Raw genomic sequence first — 27,384 nt, 5'->3', positions numbered from 1 at the left:
AATTATTTACAACCACGTCTGCGATAATTAATAACTGCGATACATTCGTTTCCCTTCAGGCTGGCTCCGCGCTACGGGGAAGCCTTTACCATCCTCGTTACCAATAAATGATTCAACCACTCGCAAGCCGAATAATCGATCATTCGCTTGGCGATTAATATCAACGGCGGAATGTGCCTCATCTTTGTGAATTAATTTATTTCTCCTTGCTGCAATTAAAGTCGATATTAATCACGCAGCAAGATATTATATACGAGATCGCTTATCAGCCGATTTATCAAGCTCGGCTATCTTTAACGTTATTGCGGCGATTAATATTATTGTTTATTTTATTTCATTCGTTTCAATCTTCTCGGATGCAACATGCAACGATCGAGTTATTCGTTTTTTGTTATTCGTTTGAAGTATTTTAATGAAAAATATGCAGAATCACAAAAGTCGACCAGGCAAAGCCTTCTCTTTGTGAAAATTCAAACATATCGCCTCTTTTTTTTTGTCCCTTACGATACTTATATAAATTCCATTTCGATTTATAAATTCCAATCTAAATATCAAAATATACGTAACTGATTGTGCCTGAAACTAAAGTCATTTTCATAGTAATAAGATATCGATTTGACAGACAATAATAGAGCTTATTATCGAAAGTAATACGTTGCGAGCAGACCGTTATCCGACAATCCCTTGTGATCCGATTATTCCGCCAATTAATAGAACTGGTCATCCGCGCTCTCGCAGTGCCGATTAAATTGGTTTTGTTAATCGATCGGTCGTGTCGAATTAATTACTAATGAAGTACTGCCATCCGGCACCGGCGCGACCGACGTCAAAAAAATAAAATGATGTCGCGAATATAATCGTTGTTACGCACACATAATTAGAGATAGTGATTGTCCCTAGATTTCATTTTTTTTTCTTGTTGGAATCTTTGTTATTTTAAAATGTTTGTTCTCGTTTCCGATTACTCTCCACGAACAAATAGCTATTGAAAGGTATCGGAACATTGGTATTTCCGTTTTTTGCAGTGAATAAACCGGGTTTAGATTGACAGAGAAATCCGCGGCTCGAAAAAGTTATTCGAATACGTGCGTTTGTATTTGCGCTTTCATACGAAATGCACGTGTAAAGAACACGTGCGGATACGATACTTTTATTACACATATGTACACGAAGGATATTCATATAAATGTATATTTGTATTGTAATACATCATTAATACGGTTGAATGACTGGCACTCGACTCGCGCAAGAGGATTACACGCTCCCTGAAATGTTACGTACAAACCGTGTACGCCTCTCTCGTACGATTTCTCCCCCCGGGATACATAATTATCCGCGCGTACAAATAATCGATTACAATAAGGAATAGAATGGCGCGGCGGCCGCTGCGTCGGCTTCTGCGTGGCGCATTAGCGAGCGCGGATACTTCCGTAAGAGGATTACGCGTCGGCCGAAATATTGTATTTAAGTATGACGTAGGGCGGGCCGAAGATCGATACCCCATCCCGAAGCGCCTTTAATACCCTCGGATCCCCAATAATAACCGGCAGACGCGGCCTGATGCCTGCGGATCTCCCTGTGAATCTCTCGCGGGCCGAACGGAGATAATAAGGTTCAACGTCGTAACGACGGCGAGGGGGGAGAGGAGGGCACACAACTCTATTCGGTGAGTCGGGCTACGGTTTGTTATGCCCGGCCATTTAACGACCCGTTTCCCCACGTAATCCACGTCCCGCAATCCCGGCCGCGTAACGCTTTGCGTCGTGAAGTTCGTCTATAGATGCGCGCCGCAAACACGCCGCTCGCCGGCGCGGGGTATATTAATTACGCCAGGCCGCGATCCGCGCCGCGCGCACCCCGCTGATTAACGCTCACTTTTTACATGCCGGATCCACGGATCCGCGAATCCCACCCCTGTCGCGGCCAGAGATTGCAATTACAAACAACCAATCCACCTCGTCGCCGCATTCCTCAACCACGACTGTCCGCGTGCGTTGCGGATGGGAGGATCGATTTTTCCCCCCATTGGAAAAAGAAGAATATCAAAGAGCCGAAGGGGATAATAATTACCGGCGCCTCCTGACTGTACACGCGCGATGCGCCGATGATATTTCGTAAACCCTTTCTGTTACTTGCAGCGTTACAAAATTAAACAATAAAGCGACAATAGCAAATATAAGATAATATCCGCAATGCATCGAAAACATTAAAACGTTTATTATTATCTGGAAAGGAAATCGCGTTAATGATAAATTTTATAAATCTATAGATTGAAATCAATACATGCGATTTGCCATTATACATTTTCCCGTTTTTTAAATTTTAATTTGAACATTTCAGAAAATACAAACAAACCGTAATTTATCAGTATTGACAACACCGTCTCTTTCTCCTTTTTATCCCTTTCTTTTCCAAATATTCGATCAGTTCCTTGCAGAATCTTCCGAAGATTGTCGCATCTTAAAATGATAAAACGCTCTTAAAACGATGAGAGGAAGAGGATGTTTCACGTTGTGGCTTCAACTACCTTCTTTCACCGTACAATCTCGCCTCTTCTCTAGCAGGGGCCGATACCTGAGCGCGTACAAAAGCCACACCTGGCGGTGTTAGAGCCGCCCGTTCTAAATCGGGATAATGGTATCTCGTGGGAAACTACGTCGGGGCCATCGCGAGTTGTTTCCCCTGACACAATGTTCCTGCAGGAGACGAGGGGCGCCGCCTGCGCCACGAACACAGGCAGCGAGCCCTTTTCCTCCCTCACCCACGCTATAACGGCACTCCATAACGGCGTAGGCCGAGGCGATAGGGGAGAGAGATAAACCTGGCGCCAGCTAGTCCAACCCCGTCGTGCGAAACGGCCGAAACCCTCGTTCCCCCTGCTTCGTAGCCCGGCTATACGGCCCATACTAATAGGAATGCGTGTATGCGCGTTTAAATGGGCCCCGAGATTGTCCCCCATTTTGCGTTTATATCCCTTGTTTCTTGACTTGTATTTAACGTCGTCGAGTCGAACGATAATAGCGCTTTTAGGTATAATCGATAACGAAAAAAGAGTGCACGGAGAATTGTGTACAAAGATTTTGAATTTATCTTTTCTTGATGAAAATATTCAGGGACATTGCAGTCTGTGAGAGATTAGCAACTAATTGACTGAAGTTAAAAGCGATTATAAGCGGCTTATAATCAGTGAACTAAATAGATATCTCTTACTGGCAATGCATCAAAAATAATTTTGTCATCTGTGGAGTAGTTTTCGCTATCGATCTGTCTTTAAATTAAATATTCAGCTATATTTAGTTAGGAAAAAGCTCAAGATTTACTGTGTGATTTAATTCAGTGCATATTTCTGCCTTTGCGGATGGTAATTTAAGTGGATTAGAGGGACTAGGCGCAAGTAGCGTAAAATATTATAAAGGGAGTCTTATGTGCGTTACGCTGATTTATGGCAATAAAATCACTTTCATGAAATTAGAATAAGTAGCGGAATACACCTGCGGGTGTATTTACTACTATTGTTATTACTATTATCAGTTTGATATACAACTATGTCGCCCGAGAATTCAGGGTTACTCCGATAACCCGTTTGCAGCCAAAAGCAAAATTACCATGTGAAATTCATGGAACTCTCCGCTTTTCTCCTCCCGTACATACATGAATATATATGAGAAAGTACATATCGACGACTCTAAAAGCCGTTCCTATAAAAAAAAAGAATATATTTCTTACAGCTCTTTTAGAATAATAATATAACAAATTTTATTTTTTATAAATATCTTATAGCTTTATTTATATACATACCTATATAAAACTATAATAATATTTATTTAAAAAGTATATATATTACATATCACAATCGACAAATCATAAATTAAAAAATTACTCAGAATGTGTGCCATACGAATTACATTTTCTCGCACTTACATTCATAAGATCGATCAAACGTTTTGTTCTGCTGCTTAACGCGATTACTGAGTGGGAATTGAGGGAGGAACGAGAATGCGGAAGAGGGACGATCGTACGTAGTAGCGATTAGAATAATCGGAATGGTAATGAAATGCAGAGGGAATTATCGAATGCTAAAGAGAGCCGTGAAAGCACCCCGTACAAACCCCGTCCCCAAATCCTTCTTTATTTATCACGCCATTTCGTTTATTACTCGAGCTCAAGCGGACGCAATAAATTGGAAATTCAGATACGCGAGATTTATTTTATTGTAATGCAGTTAACGGAGTCTTTTATACCGCGTCTTGCAAATTATTGCCTGTTGCGCGCTCCCCAAGGAAAATATTCACATCGCCGCGGCGCCGCGCGCCGATGTGTAACGTCTCTTGTTCGCGGATTAAATAGAAGCAGTCGGACCCTTGCGTCCCGACTCGAGAACTAGCCGTGATTAACAGCGCGTCATGCATAAATTGGAGTAACGGCGTAAAAACGGGAAGTGTCGAGATGAAAAAAGATCCAGGCGGGGAAGATAAAAATGTGCGTGAAGTTGCACGGCGCCGCAATTCTCGTGGATTGATTTAACGCGAACACTTTCGGCGACGAGCTAATCGGATTTGACCGTGGCGGAGGTGCCTAGCTCTCGTAAAGTATCGAACGGCACGCGTGGACATAATTCATTTATGTTTGTTACGGGTTGCCGTGGGAGTGAGATATAACTCGTGCGAAACAGCTATTGTTGGCGACCTGCCAGGTCCAGCAAATATAGACGGCGATCTCTCGCCGCCGCAAGATTCGAAAGCCGGTCTCTCCCCGCCGCGCCGCGCCGCGCCGCCGCGGTTTATCCCCTTTTTTTGCTCGTAACGCTTTATCTTCTCTTTTATGGTGCATCCTCGCGTATTCTTATGCCGCCCGGCAGTCTTGAGCAAGATGCACAAGCTGAAGCTACATTCTGGACTTGTTTTTACGCGTCAATCGCCCGGTCGAGAGACGAGCGAACGTAGCCCGACATTGGAATAAATCTTTTATTGGTTCTCTTTAAGCTTCGAGAGAAAAAAAAAGCTAGATTTTTTGTTCAATACGTGCGCATTATCATTTGAAACGATCTTGCCGCTATATATTCTGCGAGAGATTCGACGTAATTATTACAAGTAATACTTCTTTTCGCGAGTCTTTACATTTCCTTTCCCCAGAATCTCGCGCGAGTTTACATTTTTGCTGCATTGATATGCTAATCTTTCGTGAATATGCGCACGTTTCTTTTACAGAGAATCCAACTCGACTTTCCGCGTTCTCCATCTCAATGTAATTCTTTCTCCGTATATTTCATCGTAGTTCGCGCGATGTCCAGCATGTCTGATGGAAAAACTTTGTCGCGGTGTCAGACAGCGCGCGTAGCGGAGACGTCCTCCGATCCCGTTGCGGGAGACCGGCTTCGATAAAGTTAGGGAATTTCGGCGTGGCGTCGCGGCTGTACGTACGTACGTTGCATTTTGAGACGCCCGCCTTGATGAGCAGCCAGATGAGAAAGAGGCCGGGAAGGAGCCCGGAATATACAAGTTCGCTCCTCCGCATTCGTTTAATATTCCGCGCCTTCCCGACGGACATCGGGATGCAAGTTAGCTCGGTTATTCGAACAGGACCCGCTACACGATGTTCCGAAAGTTTCGTGACGAGCCGCCAAAGTTTGACGTTGGCTTTCGCGGAAAGCGCCGGTTCTCTCCGGGAGGTAAAAACTGCGATTATTCCAGCTGACGGCGGAGGCTCAGAGAATTGCGTAACAATTAGCGAAGGGTCGATTATCCGGAACAACTGAGGCAGATCTTGGCGATTAGAGAGATTTAAATCTAATTTACAAGACTAGAAGCTTAATAATCTGATATCTTGAGCTAAAAATATATTTTCGCGCAAATTAATTATTATTATTATTACTATTACTATTGTAATTATAGATTTAGACTTATAAATAACACTATTTCTGATGCCTTATCTTTTCAAATGTACTTCTCTATGATGTTTCGAAATGTACTTTTATTTTTGTTTATAATAGTTTTTATTTGCAGTTTAATAAAATTGTTATTATTATTATTATTATTATTATTATTAAATTCTGGTAGAATTCCACATTTAATTGGAACTTGCGGAGCGCTTTTGACAAATGAATAATAATAAATAAATTTTTATTATTAAATTAAATTTTTTTAATTCTGTAAAAAAAAATGAAACGGTAATTGATTCAAAAGCAAAGTGTATATTGCAAACATCAATGGAATTTTGCGCTGAATACGCGTTCTGGCTCAACGTTATTTCAGAGTTTCGCGATGAATACGTTCTGGCGCTATGTGATATGCGTTGGTTTACGAAATCAGTGATCGTCGATAAAAAGTTACGGAGCTTGAGTAACGGAGTTATTCCGAACAACGCAAATCTGTATTCGGTCGTTCGGTTTCACCGCAATTCGTTGCCCGTCTGTAATTTTTACGTTTATTTTATTTCGCTATATCCGATATAAGCCATACATCGTGTTTATACGACCGTTGTTTGTGTTTATTAGAGTCACGCGACACTGTTCGTGTTTTTGTATTTGCCTCGTCTAAAAATGTTTTAACAAATACAGTAAGGAAAACATTGACGATATTTACGTATATATATGTCATTTTATTGGATCGTTAAGCGTTTTTAAGGTTCGTTGGTCCGATATATTTGCACGCATTTAAAAAAAAATGCATTACATTGTTTTATGTGCATCATCTATTCATTACCGCGTATCGGATATATACATACATACACAATTTTCGAACACAAATTCGCGATATATAGAACAACTTTTTCGACGATTTGATTTTTGCTATACGTATAACAAAGAATAAATCTTTACGATTATCGTTTTTAGATAGATTGTTATAGATTTATTTTATTGTAAATATAAATATTATTTATATGGTAGATATAGATTTTTAGATTGTCATTATTTTCTTGCGTGATCGAATTGAAGTTAATCAAAAGTTGTTACAAAGATCAGGTACATTTTACTTTGCCAATAAATAAAAATTAAAATTTTAATTAAGTTTTAAAATTTGAAAATTTAATTTAATTGTAAAAATTATAAATTTCAAACATTATTCTTCATTGATTCAAATAATTGTTAATTCGATCAATTTATATAATAATAAACGAGCTAAAGGAAGGAAGGATGAACTTGTGTACGATTCATGTGAGCTGGCTGGAGCTTATTTTTATTAGAGCCAACATCGTCACATAACTTTAAAGCATTCTCTTAAATATCAAGCGGAAAATAACGTGAAGCTTACGCGCGTCGCCTAAGTCGCATTACCTTAAATCACATTAGATTTAATTTCACGGGCGTGCCAAGCCCCGTGATAAATATTCTCGCTCGAATTTTTTAGCGGATCGCTTGAAAAATGTAGGATATTACGACAATATTGATGACTTCGTGGGTCTTTATATACTGTAGGTACAACTTTTGCGACAGAAATTTCTCGGGTCGTTGCTCCGACACTTTATTTCTGTCGCGAATCTATCGAGCGGAGATCCGAAAAAATAATCTCGCGATACCCGTGGTCGATCAATAATTCGACGCGTGGTGAACTCGCTTCAAATTTTCGTCGTAACTTCCGTCGCCCTTGAGGAAAGTTGTCGAGAAAAATCTCCACTGGGTCAGACGCAATTTAATATCCTGCGCGGAAGGTGTGCGATACGTTGCCACTTTTCGAAGCTTTTTAAGTCCGCTAAGAATTTTATTTATGGATTTGTTTGCGGACGCGCGGGTGCCTCCCCGTAGCCGATAAGTGGCTACGGGAGGAGCGTCCTCATGGAAGCCTGTTTCTGGCAGATTGCATCCGTAGTTATGGGGTTGGAAGAGTCATTGGGACTGGTTGGCTGCGAGGGGTCAAATCACCCCGATAAAAGCGGCTCGACCGTCGAGAGAGTCGGCCAGGGTCTCTGTCACCAAATTACCAAAGATCGAAATAGCGGACTTCACATATGAATCCTATTTTTATTGTATAAAATTGTTGCGTAATTTTATAAGTATATAATACTCGATATTTGATAATAATCTTGTTACATTTTGATTGTAATATTGATTGAATCATAATCAATTTATTTTAATAATTTGCATTACGTGAAGAAACGAAAGAGAGAAAGAGGTGTAAATACCATATATATTTTATTATTTCATGTATAAACTGGAAACACAATAATAATATGTAAATTAATTCTACTCTTTGCACAATGCAGCTACATAAACTCAATTATAAGGTCATGTGTGATTGCGTATATTTTCCATGCATTATTTATACCATCATTTATACATTTTGTCGTAGAATAATATAATATAAAGTCAAATAATATATAATCAAGTTGCTAAATTTTAGGAATATTTCATTTCCGATATTACATTGTGCATGAAAATGAAGTATTGTTAGATTATTATTTTCTTGCTGTGCTATCTATATGAAATCACAATTTTGCACTTTTTTCCCCGGATGGAATTAATCTCGCTTTAATATCGCATTTATTTCTGATCTCACATCATAAACATAGTATAAATTGAAACTTGACATATCCACGCGATATCGTGTGTGTAAAGCAATATGAATTCGCGCGTATTACAAATATCTAGGTTTAACGAACGGGCGCGATATAGGATACGTCTGTCTTGAACTTGAAATCCGAGCGTGCACGCGTACCAGCGCGTGCACATCCCAGGAATTCGGGGAATCGCGCAGCCTTGCACCGGGTGCGGAACCGGGAAACCGATCCGATCCGATCCGATGCGATGCGACCCGCGATTGGGTAAGTGCACGCTCCGCGTGATTTACCATGATTTCTGCTAAACACATACCGCCCTTTCCCGCGCGCGCGCGCGCGGACGGGCGCAATTTCGATGGGATCACGACGGCCGGCGCGGCGCGACGGGTCGCGTGATCGCCATCGGAATACCCTCGTTGTTGTAACCTCGTGCAGAATTTACCACGCTCAATCGCGCGATCGCACGCGTTCACCCACCTCCCTTCGTGAATCGGGTGGATTTTCCACTTTTATTTCTGTCCTTCGATTATCTGGCTCCGGTTTATCGCGTGAAATACAATAACGTGTTCCGATAGAGACATAATAATTTCACGAAAAGCATTTCCTCTAAAAAAATAGAGGGATTTACAAGTGAACGGGGGAGAGAATTATAACAGAAAACAAGAGACAAAGGTCGCGGCCGTTAGCATTGTTACCACGCTTCCGAAACGCATTTCAAAGGATTGCGCGTTATATATTCTTGGCATACTTTTTAGCAACAAGAGTTTACATGAATGTAAATAATTCTAAAAACTATCCTGGTACAACAAGAGCAAATATAATTTTTTGTATACCACAAAAGAACACTGTCCCTCAAATCACATTAAATCGAACCTTTTTGTCATATTTTATTTTATTGTTATTTTATCTAATTCATAAAATCGTAAAAAAAGACAAAGTATTATAATATTTGTATTTTTATCTTGTGGCTGTTTTTTTGTTAAAAATCGAACGAAAGCGGGGTTAATCCCGCGGCCGATTGTGGGATGAGGAATAATTACGCCCCTTTTGGAAATGGTGCACGCACACTGCGAAGAGAGCGAAAAATTTAATCGCTTGAGATATGTGCGGCCGGGCGGTGCGTAAACAACGCTATCCGCGAGAGGGAGAGACAAATGTGCAATGACGCTGCAGCAAAGTTATCGGCTATCGAACATTATTGGATAACGGAAACAAAGTGCGTCTCGCCCCATTGGTTATTATCGCGCGCGCGATCGCGAACTACCGTTCTCCGCGCGGCGTCATAAATAATTAAGAATCAATGTGGGCGACGCGTCACACATTCAGACGTTCGTTACGAAGGCCAACTTCCGGCAGGCGCGACGCGCCTTATTTTCTTTCTGTCGTAACGCGCCGCCCGTTGATACGGGCAAGAAAATAAACCCGCGCCCGGCGTCGATCCGTCGGTGCAGGTCGACACCGTACGATTTATTTGCTTGTCATAAATCTGCCCGTCCATTTCCGCCTGTGTGCATTACGAAAGTCCACCTTCCGCATTCCGTTGAGAGACGCATCTTTCTCTTCGCGCCTTTCTCCTCATCGATAAATTAGAACTTTATAATTCTGTAGAATAAAAATTACGCGAATTTTAATTAACAATAATGACACTCACGCAGCGAGTCAAAATGTCATCGGCGACATATTTCCGACATCGAAGACCGGCAGCGTTTTCACATATTGCTCGGCGTTTTCTGCGAACGGCGCGGCGTTTTGAACAGACGTCGGATTAAGCATTGCGAGGATAAACCCTCTGACCATTCAGTCGATCGCGCCGTTTATTATTGAACCAGTTTGCAACGTGAAACAGCCACCGCCGTTCGGGTATTTGCACTGCTCAAAATCTGGAGTATCGACCTGGCCCCGAGGTCATCCTGCGCGGACGAGAACCGCCGCATGATTAATCCAGGTGCAAGAACCGTTTCGTGTCGATGGGCCGTTAGTGAAGCCAAAATAGAAATCAGCGCTCGTTTCTCATGGAGAATTCTAGGGAACCCGTTACTACCGTTTTGATCGCGTAAACGTCGTCAGCGTTATTGTTACTTACCGGAATTTTAGGCTCTATTCACATTTGCGCGTGAAATTTGAAGGCTATATAATACGATAAAAAATAATATACATTATTCTTATAAAAATATCGTCACGATATAATTTACTTGCAATTAAATAAACAAGCAATTGCAAAAATTATTTATTACGATGTAACTATGCGAGCGGAATAATCTCTCGTGTTATACAATCGTAAAGCAGACCGCGGTTTTTCCTCTTCTACAGAATTTTAAATCCGTCCTGTTTGCTTTGCAGGTGACATGGAAATCTTGGCGTATTTCTTTGGACCGATTGGAGTGCTCCTGGCTGTAAATCTTATATTTTTCGCCGTAACTGCTCGCGAATTGACGTGCGGTCTCTGGAAAGGCGAATTCGTGAAAAGTACTACCGAGAGGTAAGTAAACATTCTCCTCGTCTCAAACTGAAAAAGAGGGACCGTAATATATCTTTCTCGTTTATTTTTTTTTCACTACTATTTCCGTGGAAATAATTCACAAATAAGTTAAGCAAATGAGAGTGCGGCACGATACTTGGTACGCAGAGATTATTCATAAATATAAAATTTCTAATTACGCATACATACAGATTTCGAACTTTTTGGCTGCATTTGGAGCTATTTTCAGCATGAAAAAATTAAGCATGATCACACACTCTCTGTACAAGTTGAGTCGCCAATCAGCTGCACAATCCCAAATCTTTTATTATGATTTGACATTCAGGTGACGATTAAGAAAACAAGATATACGGATAGCCTGTTTAATAATTTAAATCAATTTATATATTAAGAATTGGGCAAAATTGTCAACATGATAAAACATTGCCGCAATATTGACATATAATATAAAACATTAAATAAATATATTTAAGACCAAACTAATAAATCTATAATAATTGTAAGACGAAACTCATAAGTTATTGAGTACATCTACATACGCATGATGATGTACATTCAGAACCGGATTGCAAATCGAGACAACTTTTTTGAAATTAAACGTTTACCCGAGAATCTTTCAAAGCAAAATATCGCTCTCTTATTTGCCTAATTTATTTCTGAACTTTTCAACGCCGACAGTGTTTTACTGTTTTTCTCGTTATAATTTATAATGTTTCAACTGTTTAAACGAACACGATACTCATTTGCGTGTCATTCGTTCTGTTTAAATAAATAGTGGATTTTATCAGAGAAATTGTACGGAATAACAGCATTTTTTTCCTTCTTTTACACGAATATCAATTTATTCTTTATGCCACAAAAGGCTTTTGTACATTAATAAATAAATTTCTCTGCAACGTAAAATTCGATCTTTCTGTACAATATACGGCAATAACAATGCTCGAGGCATATTTACGTTTTCTCTTACCAACGGAATAATGAATACATTTTACTTCGTAACGATATTAGTTGAGCGAAATTAATTAAGAAAAAAGATATAATAATATTAATTGAAGTAAGAAAATAGAGCGAGAGACGCAAGAGATATATATCGTGATTAGGGAGACATGAATTTAATTATGTTCCGCGAGCACGGTCTCTTCGTGTACGAGTATTCGTGTATCCGAGTATTCGGAACCAGCCAATTTATCGATGGATTAACGAAGGATCGTCCTACATCAGTTTGGTCGGATTAACTGAGACGGCATGGCTCGGGGCCGACCAGCTGATGGTCCCCCTAAATTCAGCAGAATGGTATTGCCAGCCAGTTCTCGAGACGTTTGCCAACCTTGCGACCGACGAATATGGCTTTCACCGGCATTCCACGGTGAAAAATAATAACGCGTATTCCTGCGGCATGCAGCTTCTTCCCGAGAGCGAGAGAGATTCGTAAACACATGTCGCGCGCTCGTCACGCGGGACATCAACCGGCCAGCCAGCCAGTCTTTGTCTCGCGCAAACGTTTACCTTACGCCCGACCGTGAGACTTGACGAGATATTCTTCTCGCGTTTTTCTGCAAGTTTTCGAAGAACTGTCGTTAGCAATAAAAGTTAAAAAACCCGCGACCTTGCTGCCGCGCAAGGCAGATAAACTCGTTCGCGCGAACTGGAAGATCTGCTTATCTTTGCATCCGACTGATTCGCTCACCCCGCGCGGAGTCTGGTTAATCGATTCAATTGATCGATCAATTTGCCCGATCTATTTTAAGATCGAAGTGAAACGATACGCGTGAGGCAACACTTTGTCACGTAAAAATGGACGGCCATTAAAGAATTACGGTTTAGGACACGCGAGAACTTTACCCCTATAACATCTTGCACGCGGCATACGAAAACCCCTCCCATATAATTCGAGTTTAAATAAACGAAAGCATGTGCACGAAGCAGTAATAGACCGAAGCACATCATAAGCTCGTTATATCGGAAACGTTGCTCGTAACAATGCGCAAACGAGAAGAGATCGTTTTCGCAATATCCCGAACTGGACCGAAAGACGAAGTGCATCGACTCCGATTTGCCCTTCGTGAGAAGACGGCGAAAACGTGTTGATAACACGCGCACGCGGGAATATCGATGCCCCCGCAATATCTCTAGGAATATCCCGGAATTGTGCCAACAGCCGCGTTTACGGGCCCGTTTCCGACGCGCTTCGTTGCAACGATAATAAACGCGACGTTCCGCACAGTCGGCCGCCGAGAAACAGGAACGCCCGATCGTTTCGGCGGCTGCGAAACGACACTCACACGCCTCGGAAACGACCAAGTTTTATTGGCCCAGGCGAATTTCGTCCGGTCTCTCCCGTTTTTCGCGGGAATACGGGACTTTATTTTGGACGCCGAAGGACGGCGTCTCGTAGGCTCGTTGAATATCAAGGATAACTGGTTTCGCGCGAAGATGGCAGACGAAAGGACGCGTGGCGAAAACCGAGGAAAATCTTCGAAAGTCAAATCAAAGCGCAAATACTCCAACTCCAAATTTTTATTCACGATTCTAATATGGAGCAACAATCTAAAATACTACGAGTCTTATTTATTTTCTATACCTCGCAAGTAAGCGATTTTCACCTTTAATAGAATTTTAGAATTAGAATTTCGAGTTTATTTACCAAAATGTAATTTAACTTGATACGTGAAACGCTGAGATGCAGACGACATAGGCGTATAAAAGCTCCGACGTTGGAACGTCAAAATATTTCTCAATTTTTCTTTTACGACGATAGGTATTTGACACCTCGTACTTTCCGATTTGCACGGGCGGACGGATTCTTTTTATAGAGTGCATACTTCGCGCGCGCGCAGGAGAGGTTTATTTTATTACCTTCCAAGCCGACTGATCTGATATCAGGCAATCGTTATTTTCCATTCGCCTCGACGCCTCCCTTCGATCCGCTTACATCCTCCCGCTCTATTCGAGATTGATATTGACGATCCCAATTCGCGATTTCGACGACGCTATTTGCCCGCCGTGATGTACGTACACGAATACAATACGGCCATTGTTGGCGAAGGAAACGTAATAGCACATGCAGATTTCGCCTCATCCCGAGTTCGTTCTATACCTTCGACGAACGAACGGATTTCGTTTATCACGTACGTTTGCACAGTTTCCGGAACACCCCGACGTAGATAGATTGCCTTGCAAAAATCTGCAAATATCGTATATCGATAGTGTTTATGAGAATAACAATATTATTTTTCTTATTCAACTAAATTCACAGTTACTTTTGTTTGTCATGGAAAAGAATAAGATAAATATCAACCTCAAATATTAATGCCTTCATTGAAATACACGGAGTTGTATCATTTATTTTTGTTGTTTTTTTATGTTATATTTTATATCTCAGTTTAAAGCTTAAAGACGGTTTTAGTGAAAAAGAAGCTATGATTATAACTCAATGAATACATACGTTAAAATTAGAATACACAAATATGTTCATAAACAGTGAAATAAAGTTAGAAATAAACAGTGGGAACACTGAAATGTCTTTATTTTTTTTAATTCTACGTTTTGGACGCAATGAATAAACGCTTGTTACGATAGAAATTAAGTATAACAAACACGTTTAAAAGTGATCGCAAGTGACAGCCTTCCTTGGAACGGAGTGACAATTTTTGGTTGCCACGCGAATCGCGGACTCAATTATGGTATAATATACATTCGTGAGAAAAAAACTGTCGTGCGAAAAAGATTCTCTTGACATTTCGAAACGTCCCACGCGCGACCGGACAGATAGTTTTAGTGAGGCGCCAAATAACGTACGGACGTCACGTCCGATTTGACGTTTGCCATAGCGAGGAGCAGCCGGCTCGAATTATCCTCTGACAAAAGGCGCGACACGGCAACGGGGCCATCGTAAACGCGGTATGAAACACTCGCAATAACCGTCGGGAGGACCGAGTGCCGAGTCCGACGTACTGATCCAGCTCGTCAAGTCCGATGCACTCTCGCGTCTCCACCGTCGTCGCCGCCTCCACCCTTTTTCCTCTCGCGGTCGCGTAAAGTGGAGATCTGTGTTTCCTCGGTTCCTCGCCTCGGAGCCGAGATAGCGGATTTTCACCGGCAAAAAAATATTTTATACCGACGCCCGCTCCGCACGTCCGAGAAGACGCGCAACAGTATTTCTGTTCTCGCGACCGCGCGAGAATAGTCTCCACATAGAGAACGAGAGGGGGAGAGAAAGAGAGAGAGAGAGAGAGGATCGTATAAATATACTTATATAGGCAGTAGGTATATCTCTGCGATACCTGCCTCCGCGTCTGTCGCCCGTAAGCCGCCACTTCCTGGCTTCGCGCTTAAATCGCGGAAAGAAGGATTCTCTCGCGTTATATCGTATTTTCACGTTTCTCGCCCCCCCCCCCCTCCCCCGTGGATGTGGATTTCTTGGAAGGAAGTACAGGGAATTGCGAGCAAGATCTACAAGTGCGGACGCGTCCGCCGTTGGCAAGAGGTTTTATTACACACACTTTTATGTTGCAATTGCAGCTGGTATACTTCCTTTGTAACTTGTCCGTATTTATCTGCCCCATGTTTCTTACCCTCTTTTCTTTTTAGTATTCCCGTACATGCCTGGTCGCGAACATCCTGGACTGGCGGTTCTACGGAGGATACGATATTTCCGTGACCCTTTGGGGAGGGCAGGCGCCGCGGCTGGCCGGCCGGCCGCGACGATTGCATTCTAACGGTATACCATAGCGAATTGTATTGGCGTTGATTGCAAGGCCCAGGCGTCCGCGTCGCGCGTCTAAAAATAGCTTATGCCGCATGACTTATGAATGATTAACTGCGCGAACATACAAGAAACTTCGAAAGCCGCCTGACGACGGGTAAACACGCGGTGCGGCGATGGTTAAAATTTTATTCGAAGTCGTCGACCCTTTCTAGCTAGCCGCGCATCAAGCCGCATTTGATATTTCCCAAGTCATCGTCGCGGGGGCCGCGCAAATTTCTCCCCGCCGCCGTCTACTCGTGTCAATTAACTCCGTCGTCGAGTTCGCGGACCTTCCGCCATTCTTGCCGTCCGCGGAGATTGACATTTATTCGCAACCACGAATAAACGCGCATAAACGCTCTCCCGCGCGCGCGGCTGTCTATTTCAGATCGTTTTCCGCCCGCGTTTTCCCCGCTCGCCGCTTCACGGTGCTTGTCGCTTTCATCTTCCGACTTCAGCTCGTCTCGCGCGACTCGTCCAATATTCACCGTTTTTGCTCCGTCGATTAAACGAGATAATAATTGCGCGACTCGACTCTGCTCCTCTTCATTGCGCGACTTCGAAGTCGCTCTATAAATGCGTGGAAACGCGAAATCTCGGCGGAATCACAGCTCGTCGCGGTTTATCTTAAACGTAGAACGCGACGTCGATTATTCTTCCTTAACGATTCACCACATTTTATATATGTATTTGTGAAAATCGTATTATTCATACGAAGGACCGACGTGCGAAAATGTTTGAGCCATCAATTGTACCGTTTGTAACATAAACGACAAAGAATGCGACTCTATATAGTTGGTACATGTGTGAAAAATGGAGTTTTCTCATGTATGTATGTAGCAGATGCGTCTTGTAACGACTTCATTCGGCTTGTTTGCTCGACGACGGAAGAGAGCCAAAAAGGAAAAAGCCACGTATGACGATCGCTCGAATCGCGCGTTTCCCTTTCCCGCTTTCTCGCGATCCTCCGATAATGGACATCTTCCTTCGAGTCTTTTGTGTTCCAGGGCCGTTGCCTTCTGAAACTCTCTCGCGTTTTCTCTCTCCCGCGCGCTCTCATTTGTTCTCTCCCATTTCTTCTTCTTATTGTCTCACGTTACACGCCCGGCTCGGCCCGCACAGAACAGCGGCGGCGGGATTCAATATTTACGGAGCTTCCGTGTGTGGACCACCATTCCACCTCGTTCGCTCTCGCCACTCCTCCCTCCCGTAGGAATTCTCTCGCCGGTTATTGTTGTTCGTAATATTGACCCTCGCGCAAATTATATCGTACTTTTCCGCGTTTCCACACGCTCCAGTCGATACATCCCACTTCCGGTCGCGCTTTGTTCGATGCGCGACAGCTGTCACGGTCGATCGTATCGCATTCATTCGGCAACGATCCGAAACCTTTCTCGTTTATTCACATCGCAAGCGAGCGAGCCGGTGAAATTTTCGCGCGGACACGCCGGCGAAGGTAATACCGCGTAGCGCTTCTACGGACGGAAGCTTCGACGGAAGCGTAATATTACCTCGTTTATAAAACAGGCTCTCCTTCGCGTTTCGCGTCGCGGAAACAAGATGCATTTATTTTGCATCTCCTGCGGTTGTAATTATTTTACACTTAAGCTTCAACTGTGGATGTGGACTTCCTGCCACTTATTTTGTAATTTTGACCAATTATGTCTTTTTTTTTGCGAAATAACAAAATTGATTCTGTGCGCATTTAATGCATGCTGAAAAATACAAGAAAATACAGCGACACGTATATATAAAATGGAAAATATAATTATTTTTATTTTCTTTTTTTATATCTGTAAAAGTAAGAGTCTCTAAGATTCCACATCCGATTCCACATCAGCATATAATTATTCAAATAAAATCATTTTTTTCTCGAACGAGTACTTGAGAGCTACTCTACATATTCCTACGGTTAGGCTCTATATATACACATGCAAGAAAGGAATAAAGGCAGAGAGATGTTTAGATCCCCCTCTTAAAAACCGATTAAATCTTTTCACCGCTCATTTATGATATCATCACCCCTTACACTGTTAAAGCGATAACACTTGCAGTAATTGAAACGACATATCACGCGCTTTCCTGCTGCCATTTCAATTTCTGTCTGTTCGCCGACACTCTCACGACTTCGAGTTACCAAATTGTCTGCACGAGGACAACTCCGGTCGTCTCTATCGATAGACGGGATTCCCAAATCATATTCAACAACATTCCCGTCGTTCCTGTCCCTCTTTCTCTCTCCCGTTCCCTTCCTCTTGACGTTATTTTCGGCGCTCGTCCATTTCACCTCCGGGACCCCTCCGCGGATTTCGCGCTCGCGACGGCCGAGTGACTGCACGCGGTCCGTTCATAATAATTAGCAACGCCAACGAAAATAGAATTCTCTCGGTGGCTGCGACCGAGAGAACGTGGCGCGTCAGGATAACGCCGCGCCGGCCGGCCGGCTCGCACACGCCGCCGCGCGCCGGAGCGACATTACGAGACGTCATAACTCTGCGATACCGCCCGGTGTATGTACGGTGTTACGGGCCGCGAATATTCTGACGGCGCGCATTAATAACGCTTTGACTTCGGGGCCCCCCCTGTGGAACGCATATATTATATATGGGATGCCAGAGTGCATCGAATCGATGCCACCAGTGCGAGTGCGCGTTCGCCCGCGAGACTCGTACGACTCGTTTGATAACGGATAATGATCTGAGCGGAACTTTTTTCTTGTGTACCCGTTCCCCGACATTCCGCAAAGAATTGCAGGTTTCGCTCTCCTATACCTTTCGACACGGAGATCGCAGAACGAATCGAGTCATATTTCATGCCCCGAGGAAGAGGGAAAGAGTGGGAGGGAGAGACAGAAGCTTCGAAAAGTCAATAGTTAAACGCCAATGAGAAAAGCGCAAATTTATAATCGCCTATTATTTATATAACGGGGCGAAGCGGCAGTCTCGCATATCAAATAAACAATGTCAATTAATCGCGTTTACCATTTACATTCATTACGCATGTCACGTGTAGCGAGGCGTACGATTGCTTTATTGACCGTCAGGGAGAGAGTCTCGTGGCGCGATAAATAATTTCTTGCAATATCGCATTCAGCGACGTCGCTGGCACACAACGTTCGTATAACAATAACGAAATGTCAACCCAGCTATTACAATCAATTCCACTCATGATCCTTCTCTCGTGCCTGCGGCCTCTCTGATTCACACGTGCGGACTCTAGCCGATAGTTTGACTGAAATTACAGACGTCACACAACGTTCTGTTGTCATTAATTTACTGTCTGTCATTGTCGTGCTATCTTTAAGATTTCCGAGGATATGCTATTTTAAAATTCCACGTAAACGTTTCTCATTATTTTCTTGAAAGCATCTCGTGTTAAGCGATTTTCTGTTTTGTTTCCGCTTTCAGAGCGACGCTGGGCCGCATATGCATGAAACTGGTGATCGTGATGGGTGTCACCTGGGTGGCCGACGTTGTCTCATGGGCTGTCGGGGGGCCGCAGTACATTTGGTACTTCACCGATCTGATAAACGCCTTCCAGGGAGTGCTGATCTTCGCGGCGGTCGGCTGCCAGCCGCAGGTCCGAGCGGCGCTCAAGAGATACTTCAACAGGAACCCGCAAACCAACGCCGGCAGGCAGGGTAACGGCCACAGCACGACCAGCCACGGGATGCCTAGCATGGGCGATAGCGTAACGCAAAACCCGAGCACCAAAACCGCGCCGTTGGAGACCATCTGCTAAGATGGTACACCGCGGTCGGTCTTCCGTCGCTTGGAAGTCTCGCGTCAGTCATCAAGTTGCGAAAGTCGCTCGAACACGCTTGTCGTCGGTCGCCCCGTTGGTCGATAAGCGCGCGACGAGAGCAATCCGATTTCAATCGTGATTGAAGCTACCGAGAGTTCGGCTCGCGGCTGCAATTCGTCGCCCTCGGAGAAGTTTCTGAAACTTACACGGCGACGAGCGAAAGGGTCGTAACGGGGGAACCTATATGAATGGTCTCCGTTCACCGGGAGACTAGCGATTGCACTTTGCGTCAATGACAGCGTCACAAACGGTCTCTTTCGCTTCACTTTTTCTTCGCGAGCGAGGTATCGTGTTGACAAGCTTCGCGTATATCGGCGATACAAACGAGGCATTGCCGTGATATTATATAATAACGCCGTATAATAACGTCGGAATTAATCGACCGAAGGATATTTCCGCAGGATCGATTCGGTAAGAGGCCTCCCGTCGGGTTCGTCGACCCGCAAAGCTTGAGAGACCTCGCTGAAAATGTTTTCTTATTGACATTTCCCAGACAATACGCGAGTTCGAGGGAAGCCCGGGAAATGTCTGGAGAACACCCGAAAGTGTTTAGGACGCCTTCCGAACGTATTTTAGACATGTTTTGTACTTTCTCGCTGTTTGAGTTCTTCTTGCGAAACGCGATAGCGCAATTTCGTGCAGTAATACGGAGAGAAATTATTTACGCTCCGTCGTATTTTGGCCGTAAAATTTTGCACGAAAATGCGAATTTCTATTCGTTGAGAGACAGAGAGAATGGTAAGAACAAAGAAACGGATGACACAGCGTTTAAATGCGTGTACAAGGTAAGTCACGTAAGACTCGATTTCCCTGTCGCGAGCTATTTGACGAAGTTGTAGTCGTTAACTCAACCGTCTCGTAACATCTGTCGAGCGAAATACAATCGGGGGAATCAGCAGTGCGGATACGATTATCTAAAATCTCGGTAGTAACTTCCGGACCGTCTCCGTTCGAGCGCGCGGGTGCTGACCGCCAACAATCTATCAGATTGCCACGAAACGGGCGGCAAACACACTTAGTCCTAGTCATTGGATCTGAAAACTGGGTACACTCGCGCCGACAAAGATAGATCGTGAAATTTCGCTGACGAAAGAACGGGAACGCTAATTGTCCATTCCTGTTTTGGTACTGCCGGACTTACCGCCGCGCGATCCATCTTCTCTGACATGAGCAATTACTCACCCGTGCGCAATTAACAGAAACTCTTTGCCACAATATCTCGTCGATCTCGCATTTTAGAGCATTTTCGTGTACGTTAATTTCTATTTTTCTTTTTCTTTTACGTACGGCATACGTAATATTGAAAATTTTTGCAAAATGACGCGAGAAAGATTTGACACTTCGGATTTACGATACTTCGGATCACGCCGGAGATTTTTAATTGCGATATTTTAGCTCGAGTTCGACGCTTTCGCGCACTCGAGGCACTCCTAGCCGACGAGACATTGTACAGATGTCTGTATACATTACAACGTATCTATCGCAAGCACGATGCGAGAAGAAGTGCAGAACATTCGGAGGCGACGGGTGTTAATCCGGGCAACACAAATGTTTAAAAGGCACACGTCTATTTCGATCTTTTCTGCTCTCGTCTCTTAATTGCGAGTTCCGCACGACTCAGGCCAATTACTGCCGTGTTTTATATACCGTGAATATTCATCACTAAATATAACGGGCGTGTGTCCGGCGCACCTCGTCGCCGCCTGTGAATACGATTCGAAGGCTATTTGAACATTTTTTTAATTTTCTACCTGTCTGAAAAAGGGTGTTCGGAATTTACCTACTTCGCTTGGCGATCGGGAACGCCGAGCGTGCGCCGTCTTTACGCAGCCCCGAGAACCTATTCGGATACGCATCGTTCATAAATCAGAGTTTGTAATGGCTCTACGCCGCTAAAACAGACAATGACGCGTACTCTTCGGACCTTCGGTAGCGGGCAGAAACAATGCGTGATTTATGATCGAGGCGAGTTAATATTCTTTTTTTTTTTCCTTCAGCGGACAACGATATTCATTGATATTAATAATATCGGCTCGCGACGAGCGCAAGTATCTCCCTCCCCCCCGTTCCCTCCCCTCGAGATTAATCACTTTTAACAATGGAACGTCGTAGCTGCGCTATTACGCGGCAATTTTACGTTCTAAAACGATTTTCGTCATTTTTACGGCAGGTTTTTCGGCGGCCAGTTTTTGAGATAATCTTTTACACCAACAATTCGTTTGTATAGCTAACGCTAATCTAACGTAACCGTCGCTATTTATTAAAATATCTCGAAGAACACGATTTTAATCCGTGTAAAATCTTCCGACTGGAACGAGAAGAAGGTATCGCGTTACGTTTCTATTGTGACGTTTCGCGGTAAAATATTAACGTTCGACGAGAGCAAAAGCGGGAAGGTGGTTTCTTTCAGCCTAATGATCATTGTGCTCTCTCGAGATCTGGATACGAGAATTCGAGACGTAATGGCGAACGAGAGAGAGCCTTGGCCTCGCGTTCGTTGCGCCTCGTATTACCAAAGGACGATCGGGAGTTTCATCACGGGATTTCCTTCCGCGGGTCCTTCTTCCTTCATTATTCGTCGGATGTTATCGAATCTAGCAGCAATCGCTTTTCCGTTTCTTTTAGCATAAATCTGCATCGGCGTCGTCGTTAGCCGGGTCTACGCGGGACGGCCGTTGGTTGGCATTAAACATGCAACATCGTGGCTTCCGAGCCACAATTTATCGTTGATCAGTCGAACGGGGTCCTGTTTCGGTTCTCGGTACGCGAGCACGCGAAAAAAAAAGAACCGCACTTGCGCGTACAGCACGTAAAAACGTTCCGCACGCAATTCGCGTACACGCAATTTGTCGACGTGTGCGTCGCTCCGCGCACGAGTAATCCGTTTGTGCGACCGTTCGGGAGTAGATCCTTTTACGCAACGTTTCTCCATCCGATCGTTTTTTCTATAAAAGGAATCGAATGTCGATTTCGATTCGGTCGTTTTGGGAATACATTTTATACTGACGACCGTCGCGGCGGTTTTCGACGTCAGCGACGAAAACGGACGAAGGATGTAGAATTATTTATGAATTTTAGTTTTTAAAGCTCCGAAAATTTTTTTTAATTGTTCATGGTTCGATGCGTTAAAATATTTTTTTCGTTCGTAAAGAGAGACTTTATAGAAGCGTTATTTTCACTTTATCAGAGACAGATTCGATATCCCTCGCGTTATAAGTATTCTTCATTTAATTTTCCGTCGAGGGAAGCGGATACGCCGAGGAAGGACTTCGTGGAAGGGAACTCTAGAAGGACTCCCGCGAAGCTCTATATGTACTGCCATCAGGGATACTACTGTTATCAGGTACATTAAGACTAATCAGGATACACTAACCGCGCAACTGCCACTTTGAAGAATTCTTTTTTTTTTTCTTAGTATTATGTACAAGTATTATACGATTTTGAAGAAAGCAAATACTTCTTCATGCTATACATTTAGAATTATGAAGTGATTCGTTATACAGAATGGATCAGGCAACGCAAACGGCATTGTCAACACACAAATAAATCGATCACAAAAATTGCTTGAATTACTGAGACACTTTTGCAACGAAGATCCACCCCGAGTCAAACTATATAAAATACACATAGTCGCTCGATAGTACAACGAATCACCGACTTCGGCTTAACAATTTTTCGAGCGATTTTAACGTGACGAGGTGTGCCCTCTTCGCCGGAAGGCACAACACAATGATTAACTCGTACGTCGAGCTTTCCTAGACTCGAGATACAGATCGCTCTCCACATCCGGCGCTCTCTGAGGCGTAGCGGGACGTCAGGTTTCGCGTCAGGCCCCGGGGCTTTATGATCGCGAGGCGCACGTAAACAGAATCACGTGTAGGTAGGTCAAGGCATGTAATCGATGTCAACTCGTGACAATACACACTGGGAATTCAATGCCTTCTGAAATGCCTTTCAAACGCGGCGTTCGGCACGCCGAATCGCGTATACAAGGAGAAACCGGACGATGACGAAGCCGTCGGTCGGTTCCTCGAGTTTGACCCTTTATAGCTGCAACACGTGTGATCGCTTTCTCTCAAAAATTTTCCCTGACAGGGAAAACGGGGACGAAGACGCGACGAAATATCACGATGTTTATTTTATGCGATTCTTTGAATTCATCGGTTCCATATTGACGAAGGTATAGAATAGCATAAAGGGTCAAATTAATAGGAGAGCTTCGATTAATATTTTATTTTGACCGTTTTACTCGCTTTCTCATCGCACAATTCTCAATTCTGAAATCAGAATACGTGGTGTATATATACGAAATTTCGCGAATTAAAGGATTAATAACGCTCCACAACGATTTGGTCACCGTTCCATTTATTGCCTGTCCCAAATGTCGGCGTCTGCATTTGAACAGCGGTGAACGGATTGCGCGAGCTGTTTGCGTGTGTGATGTATCTCGTTATGACGATCGAGAAATAATCGGGAATACAATTTTCAGCGACGATTCGTTTCGTTTTATATATCCGGACAGACGTATCGCAACACGAGAAAGTATATAACTCGACGGGATCGTTTTACATTGTTATCAGGACAAAGCATTTCGTTTTGTGATATGATTGTGCATAACGAAGAACAGCGGCGCATTTTAATCGCACGGAATTGTGATTGCTGATCAGAAATCGATATAGGTAGGATTAGTTGTACGATGTAGTCGGATGTATAGGATTATAAACGGAACCTCGCCCGAGTTTTCGAATCTTGGCGTACGAGATTGGCGTTCACAGTTGATTTGGGCGCCGAAATTTAGTGATTAGGGATTAGAAATTAGGGAAGTCATTGTGTTTTACGTGCAGCATCTAGGAAGAGACTGAAAACGCGCGTCCGTTATTCACCGAGATCCAACCGAGATTACCTGATTTCCGAATGAGAGTACCTCGTTTTGCGCGATCTTACTATTATCTACTATTACTATTATATATACTATTATATCGCGGGAAAAGTGAAATGATTGCCATGTTTCTCATTTCATAAAAAAAAAACGCAAAACCCGTCCAGATATCGAACAGTACAATGACTCGCGATTAACATTACAAGAAATGTCACGAGCAGTCTTTCCTTAAAATCCGCGATTTAACACCTTTATGAACAAAATCACGGGATAGCTTTTGAGTCGTCAACGATTTATGGGCTAAAAGCATTTTCGCGAAGTGAGTCAAATTTAATGTCGAGTCTTTAAATTTTAACATGGTTTCCAATCTCAAGCTCGATAATTAACCCAATTTAATCTCGAATATCGAAAGTTTCAATAAATTACCCTTCTCTCATTCTTTCGTAAAAAAAAAATGTTACTCCTGACGTTTCAAATGATAGCTGCAAATTATCCTGCGGATAACCACGAACTCGCTTGTCAATTTTTGAGAATCAATCGAGTTATTCGCAATCAGAATCAGGTCGTCCCAGAAAATCTCGTTAGTTCCTCCTTCTTTTTATATAGCGTATACGATTGCAAAATGACGTCACGGCTCGGCTAGCTCTTCTTTCCAGTCTTCATCAAAGAATCCGACGTAACTGATTAATCGCCCCCACGCGAGGAATTAATCCGCCGCGATTCCGTGTCGGCACGAGGAAATCGAGCGGCTGGACCGGCGACGTTATTAGCTGTTTGTTAACGTGTATAAGTGTGTACGTTTGCCGCAATTAATTAATTGCGCTGCAATGCGTGCGTGCGTGCGTGCGTGCGTGCATGTGAAAATCCGCCGTATATAATTAAGTGTATCGACGAGTAACAACGATGTTGAAAAAGAAAAGAGAATCACGATCGCACCGGATTACCGAGAGAATAATTAGCATATTTCGCCACACACAACGATGAATGACTCGTCAAGTAAAATATCGCTGCGAGCGGAATAGTTCTTCTCTTATGTTGCGTCCGTTACGGCAGTAATATAAAGGACTGCTATTTATCGATTTGTAAGAGCGCGTATATTCGTAAGCAAGTCACCGTCACACGGCGGCATACGTAGCTCATCACGTGCCGTCGCATTCTTGTAGATAACATCCTTATCGTTATTATTGTCATACTGTATTATTATCATGCTATTGGTACCACCATCATTTTTTCTTTTCGTTATTATAATTAATATCATTATAATCGTTGTTTTTTTTAGACGAACTAAGCACATACCGTAGATGTCAAGACTCTAGCATAGCATAAGTCACTGCGATGTTTACACATTCGTCCTGTGCGAAAATTAATGCGATGAAATTAAACAAATTCCGCGATCGAATTGTCATTGACGAATTCTTGGGGAGATTCTCTCTTTTCGAAACTGCCGCATTCATTCAAAACGCGCGAATATAATTCTTGCGTATATGGAGTGAAAATAAATCTTTTGTTTTTTTTTCTTTTTTCAATTCTGCGAATACAATTGGCGAACCAAACGTTCCAAGAGAGAATGGGAAAAAAATTGATTATTTTTATATTAGACCTAATTGCAATCTTTCTTCCGGCACGCGAAACACGAAATGAAGCAACAGGTTTCAAGCTTAGAATCAGATGATACGTTAAAATTACTCGCGTTCGCCGTCTCATTTAATGGCTTTTTGGTCTCGGCTAAACCGCCACGGTTCGCCACACGACGGATCCCACGCTTATATTGTATATTAAACCCGTTCGTAAGTTATGACGATAGTGTCTCAGAAAGAGTACGAAATATTATGATATAATCGACGAGGACGTAGCCTTAAAGTAATTTATTCGAAGTAGATTGTTTACGTGTGAAGGTGTAACGATTTAGACACGCAGCAACGCGTACACGTAGCTTGCCAGTACGAGTAGTTAGTTAAGGGATTTACACTTTGGACTACTCGCGGCTCGATCTTTCGTACGATCGAGGATTCGAAACGACAAATATTGTTCGCTAAGCCAATGCGAAATATCTCGCGAGCCAACGAATATAATGAAAAAAAAAATTGCGTATATACCACATGAGATTTGTTGTAAAATATGCCCCGTTAAATTCGACGTAGAATAATTATTTATTATTCTCCAATTTGCAGTAAGAGCGCGAGAATTGCAAAGAAATTAAATAAATAATGAGTACCGTGATGTGTCGGACATCAGCATAATTATATTAATTTGCAAACGATTGTTTATTGTGCCGCGACAGCTTTGTAATAATTAGGTAATCATATATACACATCATATCTTATTTACGATATAACTCAAAAATGTTTGAGGTGCTTGTATAAAAAAAAAATGAAAAAAAAAGAAGAGACAAAACAGATAACTCTTTGAAAGAACATACTATGACTAATAAACGAATTTAACGTTGGCATATATACATATTTATACAACATTTGTCCATGTCCAAGTTGAGCGAAAGCAAATTTACTCGACATTTTGATACTCTTTTTTTCTACATTTCGCATTTTTAAAAGATCGGTTTCACTGCCAAAAAATAATATCGCGCGTCGTAAGTGCGAATTTAATAATTAATATTTAAAAGCGAAAACTGTTGAATATGAAATAAAATTACACGTGCGAAATAAATTTTTCGAGAAAACGGAGGCTATACAACATAGACAATAGTGTTAACAATAGTTTTAGCAGCATCTTAACAGTAACGTCATTAATCGTATAGTATAGAATATAAAGTTAATAGCAAGCGAAGAAACATTTATACAAATGATCGTGTGTCCGATCGTACACCATTCCTACACAATGTATTGTAACAGTATTTGCTATTATATTAATGGTAGTAAACAGGAAAAACTGTTAGTACAAAATCTTGTTTTTTTTTATCGATTTTTATTTATCCCATCCTAATGTCCAAAGAAAAGATGCGAGATGACATCGACGGTAACAAAT

The 27,384-nt window shown here is 42.7% G+C and overlaps 1 protein-coding gene across 1 annotated transcript in view; it reads left to right on the top strand.

Annotated features, from left to right (window-relative positions):
* Positions 1–27,302, top strand: part of LOC105449427 (probable G-protein coupled receptor Mth-like 1) — a 129,611-nt gene extending 102,309 nt beyond the window's left edge. The window contains exons 6-7 of the mRNA XM_011688657.1: positions 10,834–10,972; positions 19,127–27,302. Of these exons, the coding sequence (XP_011686959.1) occupies positions 10,834–10,972; positions 19,127–19,460 (473 nt within the window). The 3' untranslated portion in view covers positions 19,461–27,302. The remainder of the gene's footprint in view (positions 1–10,833; positions 10,973–19,126) is intronic.
* The last annotated feature ends 82 nt before the right edge of the window (positions 27,303–27,384 follow it).

Source organism: Wasmannia auropunctata, unplaced genomic scaffold (genome assembly GCF_000956235.1).
Source record: "Wasmannia auropunctata unplaced genomic scaffold, wasmannia.A_1.0 LD336076.1, whole genome shotgun sequence".
In the NCBI taxonomy this organism is placed as follows: Eukaryota; Metazoa; Arthropoda; class Insecta; order Hymenoptera; family Formicidae; genus Wasmannia; species Wasmannia auropunctata.
Note: the sequence above shows the minus strand (reverse complement) of the source record. Positions and strands in the feature narration are given on the sequence as shown.